General features: G+C 39.8%; 1 protein-coding gene and 1 non-coding gene across 3 annotated transcripts in view; one reads left to right on the top strand and one right to left on the bottom strand.

Annotated features, from left to right (window-relative positions):
* The window catches only part of ATP6V0A1 (ATPase H+ transporting V0 subunit a1), a 53,382-nt gene extending 33,162 nt beyond the window's left edge, over positions 1-20,220 (bottom strand). For both annotated transcript variants that reach the window (XM_052657585.1, XM_052657586.1), the window contains exons 1-5: positions 20,110-20,220; positions 18,032-18,195; positions 7,318-7,396; positions 5,718-5,815; positions 4,618-4,746 (exon numbers count right to left, since the gene is read on the bottom strand). In XM_052657585.1, coding sequence (XP_052513545.1) covers positions 4,618-4,746; positions 5,718-5,815; positions 7,318-7,396; positions 18,032-18,148 — 423 coding nt within the window. In that variant the 5' untranslated portion in view covers positions 18,149-18,195; positions 20,110-20,220. The remainder of the gene's footprint in view (positions 1-4,617; positions 4,747-5,717; positions 5,816-7,317; positions 7,397-18,031; positions 18,196-20,109) is intronic.
* TRNAS-GCU (transfer RNA serine (anticodon GCU)) lies at positions 6,194-6,275 on the top strand. Its single transcript has one exon. It is a non-coding gene; the product is annotated as a tRNA-Ser (tRNA).
* Positions 20,221-22,695: the final 2,475 nt, after the last annotated feature.

Genomic DNA, 22,695 nt, shown 5'->3' with positions numbered 1-22,695 from the left:
TGCCCCGTTTCCTCTCAGCCTCTCTCCACAATACATCTCGCCTTGTTTCCTCTCACCAGGAAGGAGGAGCTGCCCTAAGAAATGAAGGCTAAAGGACCGCTCCACTGCCTCACCTCCCCAGCTTCAATATCCACGGCCCACCTGTTTGACCAAAGACTAGAAGTGAGCCAGGGGAATCCTCCTTTTCAAAAGTAGAACTAAATAAAAAGGAAGTCAGGAGAATTTTTCTCATCATCTTCACTCCAAATTTCAATTTGATTCTACTCTTACCAACCCTGCTATAAAAAAAAAAATGTGTTCTTGACAGTCACAGAACTATAAATGTAAGGTCACAGGGTTGGGGTGGGGAGCTGAGTATAAACTAGGTAAGTCTGAAAGTCTAAACAAGTGAAAGCAATTGTTCGGGAAGTAAATTCTAGAAGCAGGATCAACTCTCAACGACCAAAAGAAAAAAGAAAAAATTTCCTTTTTCAAAAAAAGGAAGGATAGGCAGTGGGCACAGCAGAAGTGCAGAGAAATACCACCATGAGATCTGGGAAACTTTCTGAACTGAACTGAAGATGAGATAATGAGGGCATGGGTTACTACTTGTTCTCAAGTGCGCAGTTCTTGTTTCCGCTTAAAATCAAATCCGCTGACTACAAACCACAAGCAACCTGCTTTGAGGATCCAGAGTAACTAGAGCATTTCATCTGGCTCTTAGGATGTCCCTTAGCAAAACCCAGTGAAACTCACAAGCCTCCTGTCTACTCTACTGCATGGTTCACAATGCCTGGTTTCAGTAAACCATAAAGATAAAGCTCAGTGCAAATATGTGCTCTAAAGGGGAGAACTGATGGAAAAGCAAATAGTGCTCCTCTAAAGGAGGAGGCTCCATCTAGAATCTCTGAGAAAACGAAAAAAAAAAAAAAAAAAAGGGCAGAATTAAAATCAAGTACAAATTTACAATAATATTCTAATTAATAATTACACCATTTCAAACTTAAGAATCCTTCAAATGAAATAACTGTGCCTGATGAGAAACTGTCCAGAACCACTAACTGAGGGCCTTTAAAGCAATATCTAAAACCATGTCATCAAGTATCTCAATCCTAATCTGGGTTCTCTCATAAAAGTACTACCAAAGTTCTTCCACATTACTTGCTATGCCCTCTGGTTTACCCGTTCCCCCAGTCAGAATACTCAAACCATGCCTTGAAAGAGGAACCAGCGCGACTTCAATAGTTCTATTTCTACACTTTAGCATAAGCAGCACATCTAGGTCAGGCTACATGACCAAGAGCAAACACTTTTCTTTCCATTGACATGAGAAAGAAATTACATTTCATCACCCAAGGTATTCACGCAAGCCCCAAAGGAGATGGCAGATGGGAAAGAAAAGTAAAGAAAGCAGATGGATGGAAAACTCAGAAGGAAAGGAAGGCAGGGCTCTGCATGCCATTAACCATTACTTTTCCAGTCTTCTTTACGCTCTCATATGTTATGGTGCTTATGGTAAAAGATGCAGAGAAATCTCTCCAGCTCTTACAGTTCTTCATAAGCAAGAAGACTGAGAAAAGGATAATCATTAACAAATCGTTTAAAATGCTCTGGATAAGAAATGGCTAAGTTGAATTTGTAATCATCATAAATCGTAAGACTATTCAATATGTGTTTACCTCTCCCCTTCTCCACACCTGGCCAATCATAACCCCTATGCCTGGAGATGAAGCGAATCATTTTCTGATTTAGTCATTTTCTGCTCATTACTCATTATTATTTCTGCTCTGTACTTACTATTGTACATTACTGATCATATTCACCAAATTATACTCAAAAGAAGGGTTTAAAATAGGTAGTGTTTCAGGCCATTGGCAAACATTATAATCTCAGGCATGGAAGAAAGGCTCATGAAAAGTCTACATTTCTGAGACCTGAGGTCCCAAGTCTCCTGATCTTTTGCATCATGTGAGGCGTGCGGTGCAGATGTGCTTAACTCTGTGAGGCTCTGTCTCCTGTCCTGGCAGCGACACCTGAGACTGCTGTCTGGCCTCAGCAGGGCAGGGGCTATTGAAGGGGACCTGGCTGAGGCTATGGGCTAATGGCGAGAGTGGACAAGATGCTGACTGTGCACTAGGAGGGAAAAGGAGGGGTTCCTGGCCCTGGAAATAGAGGGACTGATGACGACAGCAGCAGAAGAGCCTCTCACAGCCAAGGCCTCATGCTCAAAAAAATGCTTTGCGTGAGTAGGACGGGGGAAACGATGCAAAATGGACAGGGTGTGAAGGTCATGCCTGACTTCTCAAGATGGGCATTTCATGTTTACACCTATTAACCACAAAGAAAATTCCTAAACCCATAGTTACTATTTTAAAATCTTATATCATCTTTCCAAGTGATTCTGCTTATTTTGTTTTTACTATTATTGGTTTTTTTTTTTTTTTTGTATTATAAAATGAAGAGTTAAAAAAACTGTTTTCCTTAAGGGAGTCCATTTGTCAGTCTTTTTTCAGAATTTCTCCCAGAATGAACTAGACTAGGAAGTCTATGCCAATCCTTAAAACTCAGGAGAATATGAAAAACATTCTCATATATCTGATCAATATCCCAGCAGTAAACTAAAGGGTATATCAAAAGGGGGGAAAAAGCAGGGACAGGGTAAAAGAACTAAGTACCCAATAATGATAAAAGTAACTGAGCTCTGATCTTGAGGCCAGGTTTACTTTGGATCTGTGGGCAGCAGCTTGGACACGAATAAAAAGCACACCATCTTTGAGCCTAGGGAGTCACTGTGTTCGTGGATGTTTCCAGACATGACTAAGTGATATAGCCCTTGAACACAGAGACCATGTCACCCAGCTGATGCCTCACAAAGAGCAAGTGCTCTTCAAATGATCCAATAATAATAATGCTGTATTATTATTAAATATATTATCATTTAATAATATTATTAAATAATAATGATGTTTAGGCAGTGAGTATACTGGAATTCCAGGTTATTTGTTCATCAAAAACCACTTGACGTAAGTGACCATGCCTGTTGCAAAAGACCTGAAACACTTGGAAAGAGTTAATTACACCATCCCACATCCTTTAATGTGATGATATCGGGGATTGGTGAAAGAAGTTACCGTCAGTCTCAAAATTCTCAACTCAGTGAGCAAACTGAATATTCACACCCTCTCTGATACGTAGCCTGATCCTGATTCTCAGGACCAGGCAATTTAATTCCTAGGAGCTTTTCCCCCTTTCCCTGGCTCCAGTAGATCTTCTTAATTAGCATGGTTTCTCTTAGTCAGATCTTCAGTTACTGAGGAATGTATCATGTCTTCTTCAGCTGACTTTCTCCAGCCCCGTGTGGTTCTCACACTAGCATGCTTCAGAATCACCTCGTGAAAACGGACTGCTGGGCCCCACCCTCAGGGTTTCTGATTCAGTAAGTCTGGAGTGAGGACTGAGAACCGGCATTCTGACAAGTTCCCAGGTGAGGCTGACGTTGCTGGTTGGCAAAGCCCTGCTCCAGGCTAGAGAACTAGGGAGAGTTATTTTTTCTTCAAAACACAGAAATTAAAAGTGAAACTGAGGACTTATCAGATACTAACTAAAGTAGGCCTTTTGTTTTTTTAAAAGCTTTGCTAATTTTTGTTGTTGAGCAAAGGAAATAAAGAACTTAACGGGGTGGTCTCCCTGGTGGTCCAGTGGTTAAGCCTCTGTGCAGTGCCTCCACAGCAGGAGGCATGGATTTGATCTTTGGTTGGGGAACATGCTGCAAGGCGTGGCTGAAATTTTTTTTTAAAAAGAACTTATGGGAAGGCATACTGAATAGTGACTGGGACAATCTATGAAATGTATGATGTTGCTAATCGGGTGGCAAAGACACCTATAAAATGAAGAGTTACCCATATTTTAGGCCATCAGAAAAAGCATGTCCACACTGAAAGCTAAGACTCCTACCCAGCTTTAATTGGGAGAAGGAAGCCTTTTGAGAGCCTTGTTCCAAATCCTTGTGGTGGGGTCACTTCAGCAAGCTGTCCCCTGGCAACTGAGTCACCTACATTTTTAACCCAGGAACTTATTATTAACATTTTGCCCCTACAAGGTACTGAAGTTGAGTTTAGAGGAAAATCCAGGAATTTCAAACAAGCATCCTACCAATTTTCCATACAACATAAAAAACAGCTCTCAAACTAAGTGTGCTTGCCATCTGGAGTACTTAAAACTATGCTCAAAGGTTGACAAACAACCATAGAGGATACAAGTTAAAATTTAATGACAAAAGGTTTGGAGATTAAATTTTTGTTTCAATTTCATGTATAACTTTTTCCTGTTGCTTCAACTTCAAGCATACACTTACCTTCATATGTAAAATTTCATCTATGTTTACACAACTACTTTAGGGTTCCTTTCCTCATCTTGAGATGAAAAACTGCTGAAAATGCGAAAATATACAAAACCATGGCTGGCTGTGTACTGCATGGAAAATGGAACAGAATCTGACATTTCTTCAACTAAAACAGGGTGCAGAAATGGTATTGTTCCCAAACTAGCAAATTAAAACAATTATTGGAATAAAAATATGGCCCATTAGTGCTGGTGTAATATCCGCTGCTTAAATACTAAAAGAAACAATAGTCTGACCTCATCAAAAAACTGTTGAGTTTTGCGAAGTATAAATTTTAATTCAGTTAGTTCCAGGAAATTTCTCTTCAGAGCTTCCTGGTTTGTGTTGATTTCCTTCAGTTCATTTTCAATCTTCTCAAAATTAGCCTATAGAAAAACAAAACAAAACAAAAAAACCAACCAAACTATTAACTCACACTAAGCTCAAAATGCTTGCTCTAAAAGACAGATGAAATAATCCATCCCACAGAATGCTGGCCACGCTGAATATTCAAAGGTATCTTCATATCTACCCAGCAATACATCTGGCCCTGTGTATTCTTTGGTTCCATATCCACATATTGTTTAGTTAATCATAGTTATGGTTAGTTAACCATAGTTCAAAAATATTTGGGGAGGAACATTTTCCAGAAAGTTCCAAAAAGCAAAACTTGAATCTGTTGCTCACTAGCAACTATTTTACCTGTGATCTACATTGTATTTACAATGATTAACATAGTACTTACATTGTATTAGGTATTGTAAATAATCCAGAGAGGATTTAGAATATATGGGAGGATGAGCCTAGGTTATATGCAAATACTACAGCCATTTTACACAAGGGTCTTGAACACCAGCAGATTTTGATATTGAGGGAAGGGCTGGAACCAATCTTCCCTGGTTACTGAGGGATGACTATACTGTGTTTTTACCAGGGTGGTTTTCTTTATAAAGGTTTTTTTTGCTTAAAATAGCCTCTTTTTGTCTATAGATTCTGTTATACACTTGGTTAAATCCCTCAGCGGACTTTAGATAAAATAATGATTAAAAAGTCTATCGAGATTTTATGAGATTCAGTTTATGAGATTATTAATAAATTACTAGATAAATTAACATTAATCCAATAAATTTTCAACAAGCCAATAAACATTAGTGGCATGTGACAGTATTGGAGATATTAATACCATAGTGATTTTTATACCATAAAAAAGGAAATTCATTTTAATCCCATCCACAAGAAACTTGCAATCAAAAGTAAAGGACGGCAAGAATTATTCTACTTTCCATCTACTTAGGAAAGTAATTTCTGCCCTTAAATATAAAGAAACTTATCTGGCTTCCCTAGAAGAATTATTTACCTCTAAGTCAATCATGTCCCGGGGGAAGGGCACCTCTGGGTTTTCACCAGTGTCCATAATTGGGATGTTAGCTTTCCTTATCTCTTTCTCAACAAATCCTAGAACGACAGAATCAAAACATTCATGTCTAGCTCCACGTGTCTGGAACTGCCAATATCTGAGGAAAAAACTAATAAGATCCCAAGCCTGGCTAAGAAGAGCTTCATTCCAAGAAAGACACTTTTCATATAAAAGAAGCAGACGTGTAAATCCTTTTCTCTTCACACTCCCCTTTCTCCTGTCCCACATTCTCTAAAGCACAGTTCCTGCAAAGAGGCTTATCAGTCCACTACTGTCTTCTTTTCCTCTTCGGATCTTAACACTGGTTCTCATCTGTGTCAGCTCTCAACCCTGTATGATGGCTCTGGTCACAGATACTGGTGCTGGGGAGAGCTACAGTAGAGTGTTACTCAGTAGAATATTTGACACTCAGCCAGGACAAGGTGGCCGAGTGGTTAAGGAGATGGACTGCTAATCCATTGTGCTCTGCATGCGTGGGTTTGAATCCCATCCTCGTCGGCTTGTGGCTTCCATGCCCTGCCTTTAGCTGGGGCTTCCCAAGCGGTGCTTGTGGTTTGGGACTTCCCTGATGGCTCAGACGGTAAAGTGTCTGTCTACAACGCGGGAAACCTGGGTTCGATCCCTGGGTCAGGAAGATCCCCTGGAGAAGGAAATGGCAATCCACTCCAGTGCGACTGCCTGGAAAATCCCATGGACAGAGGAGCCTGACAGGTTACAGTACATGGGGTCGCAAAGAGTCGGACACGACTGAGCAACTTCACTCACACTAGTTAGACAACTCCAACCTACAAGGGTTTCGTTAAATTTGAAAATAGGTCAGTTCTGAGTTAAACAAAACAAGAAACAAAGCACAGAAAAGGCCCCAAAACACAGGAGAAAAGTGTGTTTTCAGGTGATAACTACTGACTTGTTTTTCAGCACAGAGACTAAATTCACCTAACTGAAAGCTGGCATCATATAGCAGCAAGATCTTGGGTTTTGGAGGCAGACAACCTGGATTCAAACACTGAATTGTGGCCACTTATATTCTTGGGCACATCACTTAACCTCTCTGATCTTTAGCTTCCTCATTTACTTAAATAAGGAAACTGATACCCATCTTGAAGGAATGCTGTGAGGAATGAACAAAATAAAGTGTATGAACGCCCTAACTCTCAATAGTACCTCAATAAATGTTAGGTTCTTCCCGCATAAATAGACAACTTAAAGCTGGCTATGCTGCCATCTGAAACTGATGGTGTTCTAGGTCCTATCTCTCAGAATTCTACAGTGTAGCACTGCCATAAAACTCTTCTCATTAAAAAACAAAACAGTATTTTCAGCTTGCAGCCTTGTCATCTCAAAGTTTCTATTAAGCACCACCGAGCCCAAATACCACACATCTATTTGTGCACAAGAAATTCATCTTCACATTATTAGACTGCAAGATTTTTCCTCTCTCCTTTTCCTTTCATAGTATTTTCCTCCTTTATGAAGAGGACTCTAATTTAAGACAAAGGGGTCAATAGACGAACGTCAGACAAGACCAAAATGCACATACGAAGCTTTCGGTCCATTTCTTCACATCTTCTAACTTCATTCACAAATTTCCTCTGGAAAACGTTCACATCTGGATTTAACTGCAAAATAAGAACAGAATACCAAATATTCAAATACTGTATCCATTTCCTCTCTTTCATAAGTAACACATCCTGTGAAGTGAAAACCTAATTCTATGTCAATGTGTCAGTTCAGTTCAGTCGCTCAGTCATGTCCAACTCTTCACGACCCCATGGACCACAGCACGCCAGGCCTCCCTGTCCATCACCAACTCCCAGAGTCTACTCAAACTCATGTCCACTGAGTCGGTGATGCCATCCAACCATCTCATCCTCTGTCATCCCCTTCTCCTCCTGCGTTCAGTCTTTCCCAGCATCAGGGTCTTTACAAATGAGTCAGCTCTTTGCATCAGGTGGCCAAAGTATTGGATAATACAATGCTATTAAAAAACTTTCTACTTATCCACACGACCCGCTTTAGGACCAGTCACCAAGGAAACGTAAAAACCCTTCTCTCACTGCTGCAAGCTTATTACTGGAATAGAGGCAAATATAACAAAACACACTAGTACCAAATGTTCATCTCAGGCCAAAAAGCTCAGTGAGCACAACCACCTCCCAAATCTGGGCAATGGATATAACAGAAGCTTTGCCTGGTTTTCCTTCTCTCCTTCTTCCCAATCAGTAGAGAGAGAAAGCAAACTTCTCTTAGTTTTCTGCCCAGGGTCTTCACCTTCTAGGTGACAGGCTTGTTTATTCAATCATCCACCCATCACAGGTAATTTTCGAAACAATGCCACAAGATATTCTGGGAAATACAAACAAGAATAAAACAAATTCCTACTCATTAAGAAGCTTGCAACCTAACAGGGAAGAAAGATGAATACAACCCATAAGATAGACTGTGATAAGTTCCATAAAAGTAATACAAATAAAGAACTAATAGCTACTCAACATTTATGGAGCACCAAATATGTGCCAGACACTGTATTAGGCACTGGTATAAATACAAAGAGTAAGATATGTCCCAGTTTTTAACAGCTATCAGCCCTACAGAAGAGACAGACAGAAACCAATCAATACAACTTTTGTGAAAAATATTATTAAAGAGTAAGCAAAATGTTGGTAGTTTCCTATAAACATTCACCTACCTACCTCATGACTGAACATTCTACACTAGACACCTGCTTAAGGAGAATGAAAACATGTTCACAGAAACTTGTTCAAGAATGTTCATAAAGACTTCGCTGGCAGACCAGTGATTAAGATGCCATGTTTCCACTGTAGCAAGGGGCATGGGTTCGATTCCTAGTCAGGGAACTCAGGTCCCACATGCTGTGCAGTATAGCCAAAGGAAAAAAGAATGTTTACAGCAGCTTTATTCACAATAGCCCCAAACTAGCAGTGATCCAAATATCCATCAACAGGAGACTGGATAAAAGCACTGTGATATGTTCATATCATGGAATAAAAGATAATCAACTACAGAAATATATAAAATGAGATTAAATCTCAAGAACATGAAGTTGAATGAGTGAAAGAAGTTGGACATAAGAATCTGGGTAATAAAAAAAAAGTCTGTACTTTATCATTCATTTACATGAAGTTCAAGAACAGGCAACACTAATCTATGATGGCAGAAATCAAAACAGTGGTTACCTACGGTGGGTACGGACTGACCAGAAGTGGGCACAAGATAACTTTCTGGGCTGCTGGAAATATTCTGTATCTTGATTGGGGTGATGGTTATAAAGGTGTATACATTTACCAAAATCATCAACTTGTACTCCTAAGATCTATGCATTTCATTGAATATAAAATTTTACCTCCATAAAAAAAAATGAGGGCAAAAAAAAGGAGGGGGGGGGGAAACAGACACACACACAAGGAATAACTGATTCTATCTTGAGGGACGAAGAGAAAAAATGCACAAAGGTAACACCTGAGCTGGCAATGAGGCAGAGTTCAGCAAGCAGAAACAGAATGGAAGCAGAAAGACCACGACAAGTGACTCAGAGACATAAATCAATCATATTCTCAGAGAATAGGGGACATTTTCTACAGATGAAGATGAGGGAATGCAAGGAGCAGGATGTGGAAGATTTTGTCCTCTGGGCAATAATATGGAATCAAATGATGTGATTTTTGCTTTTTTTTTTTTTTTTTAAAGATTTACTGTTTTGAAGAATATTGTATGTGAAGAATGAACTGTAAGAGAGAGAAAGACTGGTAACAGAGAGACTAATAAGGAAATTATTGGTATTATGTATCATATTAATGTTAGATGGAATCTATGTAAAAAGCATTGTTAGAGATTAAGAGAATCACTACATGATGATAATCAGAACAATTCCCAACTTGTGTGTCCCTAATAAAATGTTTATTTGGGTTTTGAGTTTGTTTTTTTTTCTCACTGAGCAGGCAGTACCTTGACCTCTCATTCAGAAATTTCCATTTCAATAAACAAGACATTCTGAAATGAAGGTAGCCACAAGGCTCATGGTTAAATTTACTGGTTTCATAATCAGGAGTCAAGGTCAACTGCAGCCACACCACAGCCTGTTTCGGTAAGGGCTCCTGAAATATCTGGGCAAGGTGTCTTCAAAATATTTCAAACAAACACTAACAGAATTACAAGGAGATACTGACAAACCTGTCCACGTAGTGGGAAATTTAATATAATTTTAAAACCATCGATATATCAAGTTCACCAAATATAAGGGATGAAGAAAATCTGAACAACATCAGCTTAATCTCACACACACACACACTTTCTACCACTGCATCCAATAGTTTTCTCTTTAAGAGCTCATTTATAGGGACTTCCCTGGTAGTCCAATGGTTAAGAATCTGCTTTGCAATGCAGGGGACTCAGGTTCAGCCTCCGGTCAGGGAACTTAAATCCCACATGCCTTGGGGCCCAAGCACAGTAGCAAAAGATCTTGTGTACAGCAAGTAAGATCTGAGGCAGCCAAATAAATTTTAAAAATAATAAATTTTTTTAAAAGTTCATTTATAAAAGCTAATCACAAAATAGGTCATTCAGCAAGTCTCAGTATAGAACTGGTACCATAAAATGTTCTTTGATTACCATGCAATTAAGTCAGAAATCCATATAAAAAATACAACTTAACATATTTGGAAATTCTAAATATGGGTGGGTGCATGGCTTGCAGAATCTGAGTTTCCCAACTAGGGATCGAACCCAGGCCCCAGGTGGTGAGAGAGCAGAGTCTTAATCACTAGACTACCATGAAAGCCTCTGAAAATCTTAAAATAGTTAGAATGGGATGACAGTGAAAATGGTAAAGGTCAAACTCTGTAGGATGCAGTTAAAGCAGTATTTAAAAAGAACTTTACAGACTTAAAAACAAATAGGAAAGACTAAAAAATAATGTGTTAATTATTAAAGAAGTTTTAAAAAAAAAAAAAGGTAATAGGACATAGAAAATAACAAAGAGCAGAAATGGTTGAAAGTTCCAGAACAAAACAAAGTCCAGAGAAGATTCTCCCAAATCAAAAGCTGAATTTTTCTTTTCTTCCTCTTAATCATTTTGTTATCATTTTTTCTTAAAAGCGGGTTATATGAAAAGACAAAAGAGACCAAATTTTTATAAGACTAAGAGATGGCATAAATAAACATGAGAATTTTAAAAGTCCACTAAAGATAGAAATTTCAACAGTTAAAATATACCCATCTAAAAACACCAGGCCTAGAAGGTTTAAACATAGGCTCTTTCAAACACTAGAAATGCCTAAAGCTTAGAAAAATTATTCCAATAAGGAAAAAAATAAAAGGGAACACTCCTCAACTAGTAAGTGAGACTGGCCAATATAACCTTAATACAAAAATAAGAATAGTTTCAGAATGGACAATTACAGGTCAATATCACTTGTAAATATAAATGAAAAAATCCTAATAGAATTATTAGGACACTGAACCATAAAATTCTTTTGAAGTACACCTCATGACCAAGTTTCTCAGGCTTGCAAGGATAATTTTACGCTTTTAAAAAAAGTCTGTACAAATGGCCTGTAAACTGGCTTAAAAGTGAAAGTGAAGTCGCCCAGTCGTGTCTGACTCTTTGCGATCCCATGGACTGTAGCCTACCAGGCTCCTCGGTCCATGGAATTTTCCAGGCAAGAACACTGGAGTGGATTGCCATTTCCTTCTCCACGGGATCTTCCCAACCCAGGGATGAAACCCGGGTCTCCTGCATTGCAGGCAGACGCTTTACCATCTGAGCCACCAGGCAAGACAAACTGGCTTAAAATTCAACAATAAAAATACTAAGATCAGCCATGGGTATACCTATGGCTAATTCATGTTGATATATGGCAGAAACTAACAATATTGTAAAACAATTATCTTCCAATTAAAAATAAACAACTAAGATCCCGGCACCCAGTCCCATCACTTTATGGCAAACAGAAGGGGAAAAAGTGGAAGCGGTGACAGATTTTATTTTCCTGGGCTACCAATTCACTGCAGCCAAAAGATGCTTGCTCCTTGGAAGGAAAGTTATGACAAATCTAGACAGCATATTAAAAAGCAAAGACATCACTCTGCTGATAAGGCTCATATAGTCAAAGATACGGTTTTTCCAGTAGTCACGTATGGATGTGGGAGTTGGACCACTAAGAAAGCTGAACGTCAAAGAACTGATGCTTTTGAACTGTGGGGCTGGAGAAGACTCTTGAGAGTCCCTTGGATTGCAAGGAGATCCAACCAGTCAATCCTAAAGGAAATCAACCCTGAATATTCATGGAAAGGACTGATGCTGAAGCTGAAGCTCCAATAATTTGGCCACCTGAAGTGAAAAGCTGCTGCTAAGTTGCTTCAGTTGTGTCCAACTCTGTGTGACCCCATAGACGGCAGCCCACCAGGCTCCGCTGTCCCTGGGATTCTCCAGGCAAGAATATTGGAGTGGGTTGCCATTTCCTTCTCCTGATGTGAAAAGCTAACTCACTGGAAAAGATTCTGATGCTGGGAAAGATTGAAGGCAAAAGGAGAAGGGGGTGGTAGAGGATGAGATGGTTAGAGAGCATCACTGACTCAATGGATATGAATTTGAGCAAACTGTAGGAGACAGTGAAGGACAGGGGAGCCTGGTGTGCTATAGTCCATGGGGTCGCAAAGAGTTGGACATGACTTAGCAACTGAACAACAACAAGAAGCATGTGAAGAAAGCTCCACATCATTTGCCACCAAGGAAATGCAAATCAAAACCACTGTGAGATATCACTTCAAACCCATTAGGATGGCTATAATAAATATGTGTATATATATATTGGTGAAGATGTGAAGGAACTGGAACTCTCATACATTGCTGGTAGGAATGTAAAGTGGTATGGCTGCTGTGGAAAGCAGTGTAGAGGTTCTTCAAAGTGTTAGAATTACCAATGACCCAGCAACTCCAGGTCTATACTCCTAAGTATATACCCAAAATACACCCCTAAGTATATACCCCAAAGAAGTGAAAATGGGAACTTAAACCTACTTGTACATAAATGTTTATACAGCAATGTTATTCACAACAACCAAGAAGAGAGAACAACTCAAATATGTTCATCAACTAGTGAATAAATAAACAAAAAGGTGGTATATACATTCAATGGAAAATATTCAGCCATAAAAGGAGTGAAGTACTGATACTTCTACTTCTTAGGTTGCTGTGAGGAATGCCTGCAATAATAATGTAAAAAGTTCAACATGGCATCTGTTTCAAAAATGTAAGTTGTCATTATCATCCTAAGTGTTGGAGAGTAAGGGCCTGAATAATAGACTAGAAGTATGTCAAAGAGAAAAAAATACATGAGGGCAGAGAAGCCACAGAAGACTTTGAACAAGTCAAGCAACGAAACATGTCTTAATTGTCTCTCTAAAACCCAGGGTGATATCTTTTGTACAGAAGATAAGTAAGAATTACTTATACTAAAACCACTCATTTTAATATTCTGCATATGTTCATAGTTAAAAAAAGGTACAAAAAAGTAAGAAAAGAACAGATACAAGCTACAATATAGTTGAACTTTTATAGTAAGTGAAAGAAGCCAGACACAAAAGACCACATATTATATGATTCCACTCACATGAAATGTCCAGAGGCAAACCCACAGAAACAGCGATGAAGATTGGTGGTTGCCAAGGGCTGGAGGTGGGGAGTGGGGCTGGGAGGAAATGGGGACGGACTCTTAATGGGTACAGGGTTTCTTCCTGGCGTAATGAAAATGTTCCAAGATTGAGTGTGGTGATGGTTGTACAATTCTGTGAATATAATAAAAATCATCGAACTGTACACTTGAAATGGACAAATTGTATGGTATGTGGATTGTATCTCAGTAAAGCTGTTAAAAAAATTAGTAGGGAAAAAAGTGCCTATGTAATTCACCAAATTAACAGATTTAAAGGAGAAGAAAAATTTTTAATGGTAATCTCAATAAACAAAAGGCATTCAGTAAAATTCCACAACCATTTGTAACAACCTCAGAAAAACCAGAAATGGAAAGGAATCTGTGTAATCTAATAGAATTTTCCCAAAATATTAAGAATAAACATCCTATTTAAACTATAAAAAATCTAAACGATTACCCTTAAAGTTAGGAGCAAGACAAGCATACTATGTGATAGACACAAAGCATTCCGCTCTATTTCCTCATTAACAAAAATCCCAATTTTGTTCAGGGCAGTAGCAGATCAGTTGGAAAAAAAAAAACCACCACCACCACATTTCCCAAACTCCCTTGCAGCTAGATTACACCATAATTCTGGCCAATGAATAATTAGCAAAGTCTGATGAGGATTTCTGGGAAAATTGTTTTCCTCCATATGTAAGTCCTTCCCCTTCCTCCTTGCACTTTCTTCTTCCTGCCTAGAATATGGATGAAACGTGAGTTGTGGTGATCATCTGTAAAGACAAAAGCCAAGTGCTCAAGGATATTTAAACAAATACAAAGTGATCTTAGGATGATGATGACAGTGTGAAGCTGGGCTTCATGTTACATGAGAAAAGTATACCCCTATCGTTTGGGTTTTTAGTTACATACAGCTGAACACAATCCTAACTAGTATCAGCTTGGTCTTGTACTTTATCAACATGTTACTGAAGGTAAAATAAAAAGAAAGAAAGAAAAAGGGTTTGAAGGAGACAGCTCACTCTGATAGTGCAGTAAAAAAAAGCCTGTATCAACTGCAGCAAAATATTAACAACTAATGAATCTACACCAGAGTATTCAGGCTTGAAATTTTTCAAGATAAAAATGTTGGAAAAAAAGAAAATACTAATAACAAAAAAAGAAAAATAAACTTTACATATACGGCAAACTATACCATCAAGAGGGAAAAGACAAGCCACAGCCTAGAAGAAGTTACCAGTAGAGGATTTAGAAAAAGATTAGCTTCCAGACTACAAGAAGAACTTAAAAAAAAAAAATCCTACAAGTCAGTGAGCAAGCAAACTCAACAGAAAAATAGGCAGACAATATGGACATTCATGGAAAATGAAACTCATTATATTCAATAAACAAATAATAAGATACTAATATACTAATCTAAAAGGTACAAATTAAAACAATAAGATACCACTTCATAACCATCACATAGGCAAATTTCTTTCTGTCTGAGCACAGAGGTGTTGGCACAATTGTGGAACAAAAGGAACTCTTCAGGCAGGGACGGGAGCATGAACAGGTACATTCACTGTGAAGTATAGATTCTGACTACATCTAACAGGGACACACACGATGATCAGCAATGCCCCTCCTGGTTATAATCCCTGGAGCAGCAGCAGGTCCATGAGAGCAATACCATTTTCATGTAACACTAAGACATTATTTGCCCTTTTCATTCTCATCCTCCTATGAGTCTGCAATGAAATTTCCCAGAGGCTCATAAGATATGTCACGGCAGACTGCAGAAGCAAGTAAGAATCAGGCTGTCTTCTACTAATTCGGACACTAAAAGATTTTCAAAAGTATAAAAGCCATACCCTTCTTCTCAAAATTATTTTTTTTGTTTTGGAAAATAGTTATTTTTCATAAAAAAATTATGGTAACATGTGGTGAGCTTATTATAATTTTTAAATGAGTTAATAAATACTTCAAAGATTTCTCAGTACAATAATATCAATAACTGTAACTCACATAAAAACCCTCAAGGGTCCTCAGTAATTTTTTAAGAGTGTAAAGAGGTCCTCAGACCAAAAAGTTTGAGAACCACTGCCCTGAAGAAACTATCATATATGTATATTATGATATATACATAATATATAGAGAAAAAACTATCACATATATATATATATATGAATCTTCACTGTACCACTCTAGAGCAAACGACTGCAATCAACCAAAATGTTCATCAGAAGGAAAAAAATGCTAAACTGTATACTCTTACAATAACTATACAGCAATTTAACCTATACAGGTATCAACATGGTTAACTCTCACAATGTTAAATTTCAAAACTACTTGCTGAAGGATATATACAATATGAAACCATGTACATAGTTTTAAAACATACAAAACTATACCACATATTATTATTTAGTGATACATACCTACATACATACACACACAGCCAAAGTGGGGGAAAAACACAAAGGCATGACAAAAGCAAAGATCACTGTAGAGATCACCTTTGTAGGGGAGGAGAGAGAAATGAATGGCACGGAAGAAAGCGACACGGGCATTTTTCAGTTATTCGTGGCGTAGTTCTCTTAATTAGATAATAGAAACAGTTACAGGCGTAACTCACTTTACTGTATTTCACACTAGTGTGCTTGGCAGATATCGTATTGTTTTACGAGCTGGAGGTCTGTGGCATCCTTGCATCGAGGAAGTTGGTTGATCAGTGCCATTTTTCAATCGTATTTGCCCACTTTCTGTCTCTGTCACATTTTGGTAATTTTCCCAGCATTTCAAACTTTTTCATTATTGTATCTGTTATGGTGATCAGTAATCTTCTGAATGCAAAAAGATTACCACTTGTTGAAGGCTCAGATGATGGTTAGCATTTTCTAGCAACAAAGTATTTTAAAATTAATGTGTGTACTTCTTTTTAGACATAATGCTATTGCACACTTAATAGACTTTAGTGTAGTCTACAGTCTACAGTATAAACATAACTTTTTCTTTTGGCCATGCCACTCACCTTGCAGGATCTTAATCTTTCAACCGGGGATTGAACTTGTGCCCTCAGCAGTGACAGTGAGGAGTCCTAAGCACTAGATCATCAGGGAATTCCTAACATAACTTTTAAATGTACTGGGAAACCAAAACATTTGTGTAACTCGATTTATTGAGATACTTTATTGTAGTGGTCTGGAACTAAAATAAATATTCACTTTATTAATTCCTATTAATTTTTGTTATGACTGACATAAAAGTTAAGAACACTGAATGCACACAATGGTGTTAGAAAGGGAGACACCATAGGACAAAATAAAGGATTGCAAATTAAGGATGAGTTAGGTTTGATTTAGCCTTCAAGTCTAAAAAACTGGAAGCATATTGATGCATTAGCTGAGTTAGGTAGGAGAACATTTGAAGAGAGGTAATATAAGAGGGTTCAAAGAGAAAAAAGGAATGAGACCTTGTAACTGGATTATATTTGTGCAATTTCAGCTCAGACTGAGAATTTCCAGAAAGCTTGCCAATTCCAGGAAGTCAAAACTGATTAATTCCACCGCTTTCTGACCACTCCTCTTTCATCTATCCATTCATTCCAACAAATATTATCTTATATGTGGGCACTAAGGCTATAAAGTGAATGTCTTTATCTTCCTGGTGCTAAGATCACTGCACAAGAGACATTCTTTAATCAGTCACTCACACTGATGAACAGAAAATCAGGACTCTGATGAATGCTATAAACAAGAGACTTCCCTGGTGGCTCAGACAGTTAAGCGTCTGTCTACAGTGTGGGAGACCCGGGTTCAATCCCTGGGTCGGGAAGATCCCCTGGAGAAGGAAATGGCAATCCACTCCAGTACTATTGCCTGGAAAATTCCATGGACAGAGGAGCCTGGTAGGCTACAGGCCACAGGGTCGCGAAGAGTCGGACATGGCTGAGCGACTTTACCCTACCTTACCTTACATGGAGCTTTGAAATTGCATAACAGGGAACTGTTAACTGTCCCTTCCTTTCAGCACTGTAGATTGTGCCTTCCTGATCAGATTGTAAGCCTCATAGTATACTTTTTTTTTTAATACTTAGATTGTCCACTTTCTTTTGCTATCTCCTCCAAAGTGCCTAGCATAATGCTTCAAAACAGTGAGTATTCAGTATACCCTTAGGCACTATATATCTGTAACTGGATGCTTCAGATTTTGTAATAAATACATCCTATTGTACACAGAGCTATGATACTTTTTAAAAATACCCTACTATGGGTGTTAAGGAGCCCAAAAGTGAAGTTCAAGCCTTGAACTTTTGAAGGCTGAGGATGGAGGCTGTCCTCCATCTGCATTTCAAGCAATTATGCTGAGAATGCTTCAGATTATCCTCCACAGGGTAGGCTAGTAAAAGTGTGGAAGGATCAGCACAAATCACTTTCACCTGTGCAAAGACAACTTGAAATGTACACTCTTCTAGTAGTAAGCCAGTACTGTAATGTTATTTTTGCAAATAAAAAGCAAAACATTTGTCACGAGGCAATTGGCCATAATAAGAAAAATAAAGTTCAGTGGTAATCAAGAAGTAGTGCCGTAACTACTTACATCACGAAACTGAACCTTTCCAAGTTCACCTAATTCACTGACACAACAATAAGCAGCTTCTGACTGTAGAAAAAGCTGGGCCAGTGTCATCTCCTCACTCCGGAAAAGCTCCCCCATGGTGGCAGAAAGGACAGGTCAACTGAGTACCGGGATTTCTCTGCAACCTAAAGCAAAAAGAGAAAATTACATGAACTTGGAACTACCAAGAGGACTGAAAGCAAACAACACCCCAGGAGGCCTCTTCCACACTGTATTTCGTTTCTCTCACTCCATGCTGACATCCTTAGCTTAGAAAGACAGAAAGAAGAAATTGCAAAGGCTGTTACTGAATCCTCTTGTGAAGAATGCCTGATGAACAGTCACTTCCTTTGCAGTCAACATCAGGATCAAATGACAATAATGTGGGACATCTCAATACATAAGAATGTATTCAGATTAAAAACAGGAAGTGTGAATCCGAAACAGCTCTTTAAACACCCTGGACACAGTATTGTAAGGCAGTGACATTCACAGAGATCTTTTTTTGTTTTTTTCTGTGTCAGGAAACAATCAGAAGAGACTTCAATTACCCTCTCAAAAAGGATGTCTCTGTTGAGATTAGTTTTCTATCCTCCACTGCCAATTTCTAACAACCAAAGTCCCAGCACTGCCCTCAAGGTACAGCTACCTTAAAGGATTTACCTTTTCAAACTCCTCACAAAACACCATTTTCTCTCCAAAGAATCTAAACACGTAAGTGTTCACTTCTACATACACACACACAGAAACAGCTTACACATCATGCCCAACTTCAAGTCAAACATGATGGAACACATGAAATGACAAAGCAATTTTATCGTCAGAGAATAAGCTTTCAACCTCTGCAGCTTTCTGTTTTTTATCCCCACCTTCAAAATTACTACGTTCTTCCATCTGTTACAGCTTCTCACGAATGAGCCAATAAAGATATCCTTCTGGGGCGGTCTTACCGTTACCGGGTAGGAAAGACAATTGGCGCTATCAGTGGTCCTGAAACTGCAATTATTTATTCTCAGTCGGCTACTGTAAGGCACGGACTGTACCTTACAGCCCGTGCCTTACAGTATCTAAACGCAACAAAATGCACATTATTTCTGGTATCACGAGGGCATTCCTAATGACAGGCGAAACTGGCATCAAAGGAAGAGCTATTTCTCCGGAAGCCTGGGAGACATTTTGAGAAATCTGAATGACAAAACCTTTGTGCATTTGGCATTCAAGGTAGCAAAACAATACATTTAGATAGAAGCAAGAATTTCTCAAGAGATTATGTAGCTTGACTCTGAGACTGCCTACACCTGACTCATCCAAAACAGCTGTTAACAGTCCCCACTCCACCTCCCAACACGAATAGATTCCACAACCTCTAAGCACATTAAATTATGCCAGATCAGCATAGTTCAGAGGCTGCCGATAATGACAACCTCCAATCAGTTGCCTCCCTGTTTCTGCTCTTTAATGATTAAAAGTCTCCCTAGAACATCTCTGTCCCACTGGAGCCAAATCGAAAAATAAAAAGGCTATAGCGATCCGGGGGTGTTGGGAGGGTCACAAAGCAAAATAGGAAGAAACAGTAATTCTGCCCAAGAGGAGTCCAAATAAAGACCTCCCGAGCCCTCCTGCCTCACAACTGCCATCCAGCCGTCGCCTCCCTTAACGAGGTATTCAAGTTCACCTGCCTCATTTCCTGTCTATCCAGTGAGAAGCAGGAATTCTCCGGGCCCAGGCACACCTACCTCCTGGAGTGGGGAATAAAGGGGAGAACCCTCAAATGGGAGTCCCTCTAAGAAGACCCCCAATTCTTCTGCCTTCCCGATAACCTTCAGTTTTTCCACCTTCCACGTAAATGGGAGAAGGGTTCGGGGCCTCCAAAAGAGAGTGAACCTCCTGTTCCTCCGCCCACAGGAGGGGTACCCGAGGAGGGGTGAACCCCTGCTAATTCTTTGAAGAGACTTGAAGCCCCTGCTAATTCCTTTGACAACCGAGGGGGCCGTTAGAAGGGCTTGCTTTGCCCCTCAAAAGCCGCTCTCGGCCGCGCTCTACCCACAGCCCCGGCTCACCTCCGGTTGGGGGCCGCCGCCAAGGCAGCCGCGGCAAACCAAGCCCGCAGCCTCCGCAGCTCCTAGCAGCCGCACCTCGACGTGCGTGCGTCCGCAAAGCCCCGCCTCCGCGCCGCCGCCGGCCGCCGCCCCCACGATGACCTCATTGCCATTGGCCAATGGGGTGCGGCCTCAGCCGGAGGCCGCATTGCGGAGTCGCGGGGGCGTGGGCGAAACCCTGCGTGCTGACGCCATCTTGTTCCCGCAGCCGCGGCTGCAGGCCGCGGAAGGCCGGCTGCGGCGCGGGTGCTGGCGGCTTTAAGTCATTGAGCTCTTCAGAATCCGTGTTCCCTAATAAGTTTCCTTGAAGCCAGGCTGTCTGCTTTTTTCATTTTCATGTCCAAGGAATTAATTCACAACTTTTTCCTCTTCTAGGGAAATAGCATGAAGGGGAGAAATCATTATGAAATAACTTGCTAGCTGGAGGGAAGCTTTAAAGGGCTTCCAGCCAGTCTCTGTACGCACACACACCTTTTCCCCTTGTTTTACAGAGGAGAAAATTTGAGTTCTAGAGTGGGGAGAGACTTGCTAAAGGTGCTAGATCCTATGGTCTAGGCTTGAGCAGGGGGCTCTTTCGTTTAAGTACGGAGAAACCTCTCTTTGTAAAGGTAATTGTTTCAGTCCCTCCAGCAACTATCCAGGGCCTGTTTATCTCCAGTTAACAGTGGGAGAAACCTTATTAGGCCAAGTGTTGTGAAAGTTAATTTTGAATCTTGTTTGCATACTTGTGCTCCTACTTGACCGCTTAAAGTTTTTCTCTTCCTCAAAATCTGTAAAAGAATAACCTAAGTGTTTAAAACCGCGTTAAGTGATGCCTACCCATTATTTATTTAAAACAAAACGAAACCACCATTATCAACGATTGATGACGGTTCCCTTTTCTTGCCGTACTTGTAAGGAAGAGTGGGGATCCCAAATCGTTTGTCAAAACCAAAACTGTATCAGGAAAAACTCGGAAAACCGGTTATTCATACTTCGTGGGTGGTGGACCATATGAAGATTCACATTTAATGACGGATTGACGTCTAGCTGGCAAAACATCATCAATCTTGCTTTACCAGCCTAAAGGAAATAAGGGCAAAAACGGATGCTTAATTTGCATTTTCCATCTCACAGTGTGAATGAAGATAGGATTTCATTTCGATTTTGTTGAGAAGTAGCACCTTGGAGAGCCCCAGAACCTCATTTTCCTTGTGAGCTAGTTCTCCCTAGCGCTCTCACCTTAACCGGAAAGGCGGATAAGGACCCACATTTGAATGCCTGCCAAGTTTTAGAAAACTATTACACAATGACTGTTATTTCCTTCCTTTGAGACTTAAAATTTTTTTAAACCTCAGGGTCAGCTGTTTGCTAACCACAGATTTTCATTCTCTTGCCTTTAAGACAGCCTTTCATCTGGTCTCATCTCGGTTCTCTTGAATTCTCTTCTCTCATGGCTTCCTTGAAAGTATATTCTTTCAGAGCTCCTTTTCCGTTTCATCTCCTTCCATCAGTGTTCTGTTTCTTTTCCCTACCTGCTCTCTTCCTTAGAAGTCTTGCCTATTGTCAGGCTTAAATGTCTGTATATAGGACTCATACCTATTTTTCCCTCCACCTCCTTCCTCCAAGGCTCTCACTGAATAAAAACTGTCTCTTCCTCTGAGATCCTTAATCCTGCTAAAGGCATCGTTATTTTCCTAGTTACCAGAACTCCAAGCTTAAACCATCCTGGGTTTTTTCCTGACCAGGGATGATGGAACTGTGGCCCCTAGCAGTGAGAGCACAGAGTCCTAACAACGGGACTACCAGGCAATTCCCTTGCTGCTGCTAAGTCGCTTCAGTCGTGTCCGACTCTGTGTGACCCCATAGATGGCTGTCCACCAGGCTCCCCTGTCCCTGGGATTCTCCAGGCAAGAACACTGGAATTCCCTTAGGCCATCCTTAATTCTATTCGTTTCCCTCTCATTCTTAACTTAGTCAGCTATCATGTCATTTTCATTGTATAACCTGCATTTATGTCTTGTCTGTATCCCCTTGATCCTTTTTATTTTCATTGCTGATAACTTAGATAACCTTTGCATCTGTCAAATAACTAAAACAGTAGCCTATGGGAGGCGCATGGTGTAGTGTAGCAGAAGACCCCAGGCTTTTGTACCATCCAAATTAGGCTTGAATCTCAATTCCTCCAGTTATTCCATCTGATGTCAAATGCAAAAGGAGCCAGTCTCAGCTCTCACAGTTACAAGATGTGGGAACTTGAGCAAGTGTGAACTGAACTTCATGTTCCTCATTGGAACTCTAATGGGGCTTTTCTGTTTCTCTTATAAAACACAGTACTTTCTACCTGGACTTTTCTCCCCTAGTTATGAGCCTACTCATTCACTAGTAAAATACCATTTCTTGAATGAATGGGTGAATGGGTAGTTGATTCTGAAAGACCTCCTAATGGAAACCTGCTATCACCAAAAGAACACAGGTATAAATGAAAAGGAATATGGAACATAAGGAACATCCTGCCTTTTCTCTGTCCCCTTCATTTTATGGACTTCGTTATCTGTGGGGGTAGAG

The sequence above is a fragment of the Budorcas taxicolor genome, chromosome 19 (genome assembly GCF_023091745.1).
Source record: "Budorcas taxicolor isolate Tak-1 chromosome 19, Takin1.1, whole genome shotgun sequence".
In the NCBI taxonomy this organism is placed as follows: Eukaryota; Metazoa; Chordata; class Mammalia; order Artiodactyla; family Bovidae; genus Budorcas; species Budorcas taxicolor.
This window is presented reverse-complemented; position numbering and strand designations above follow the sequence as displayed.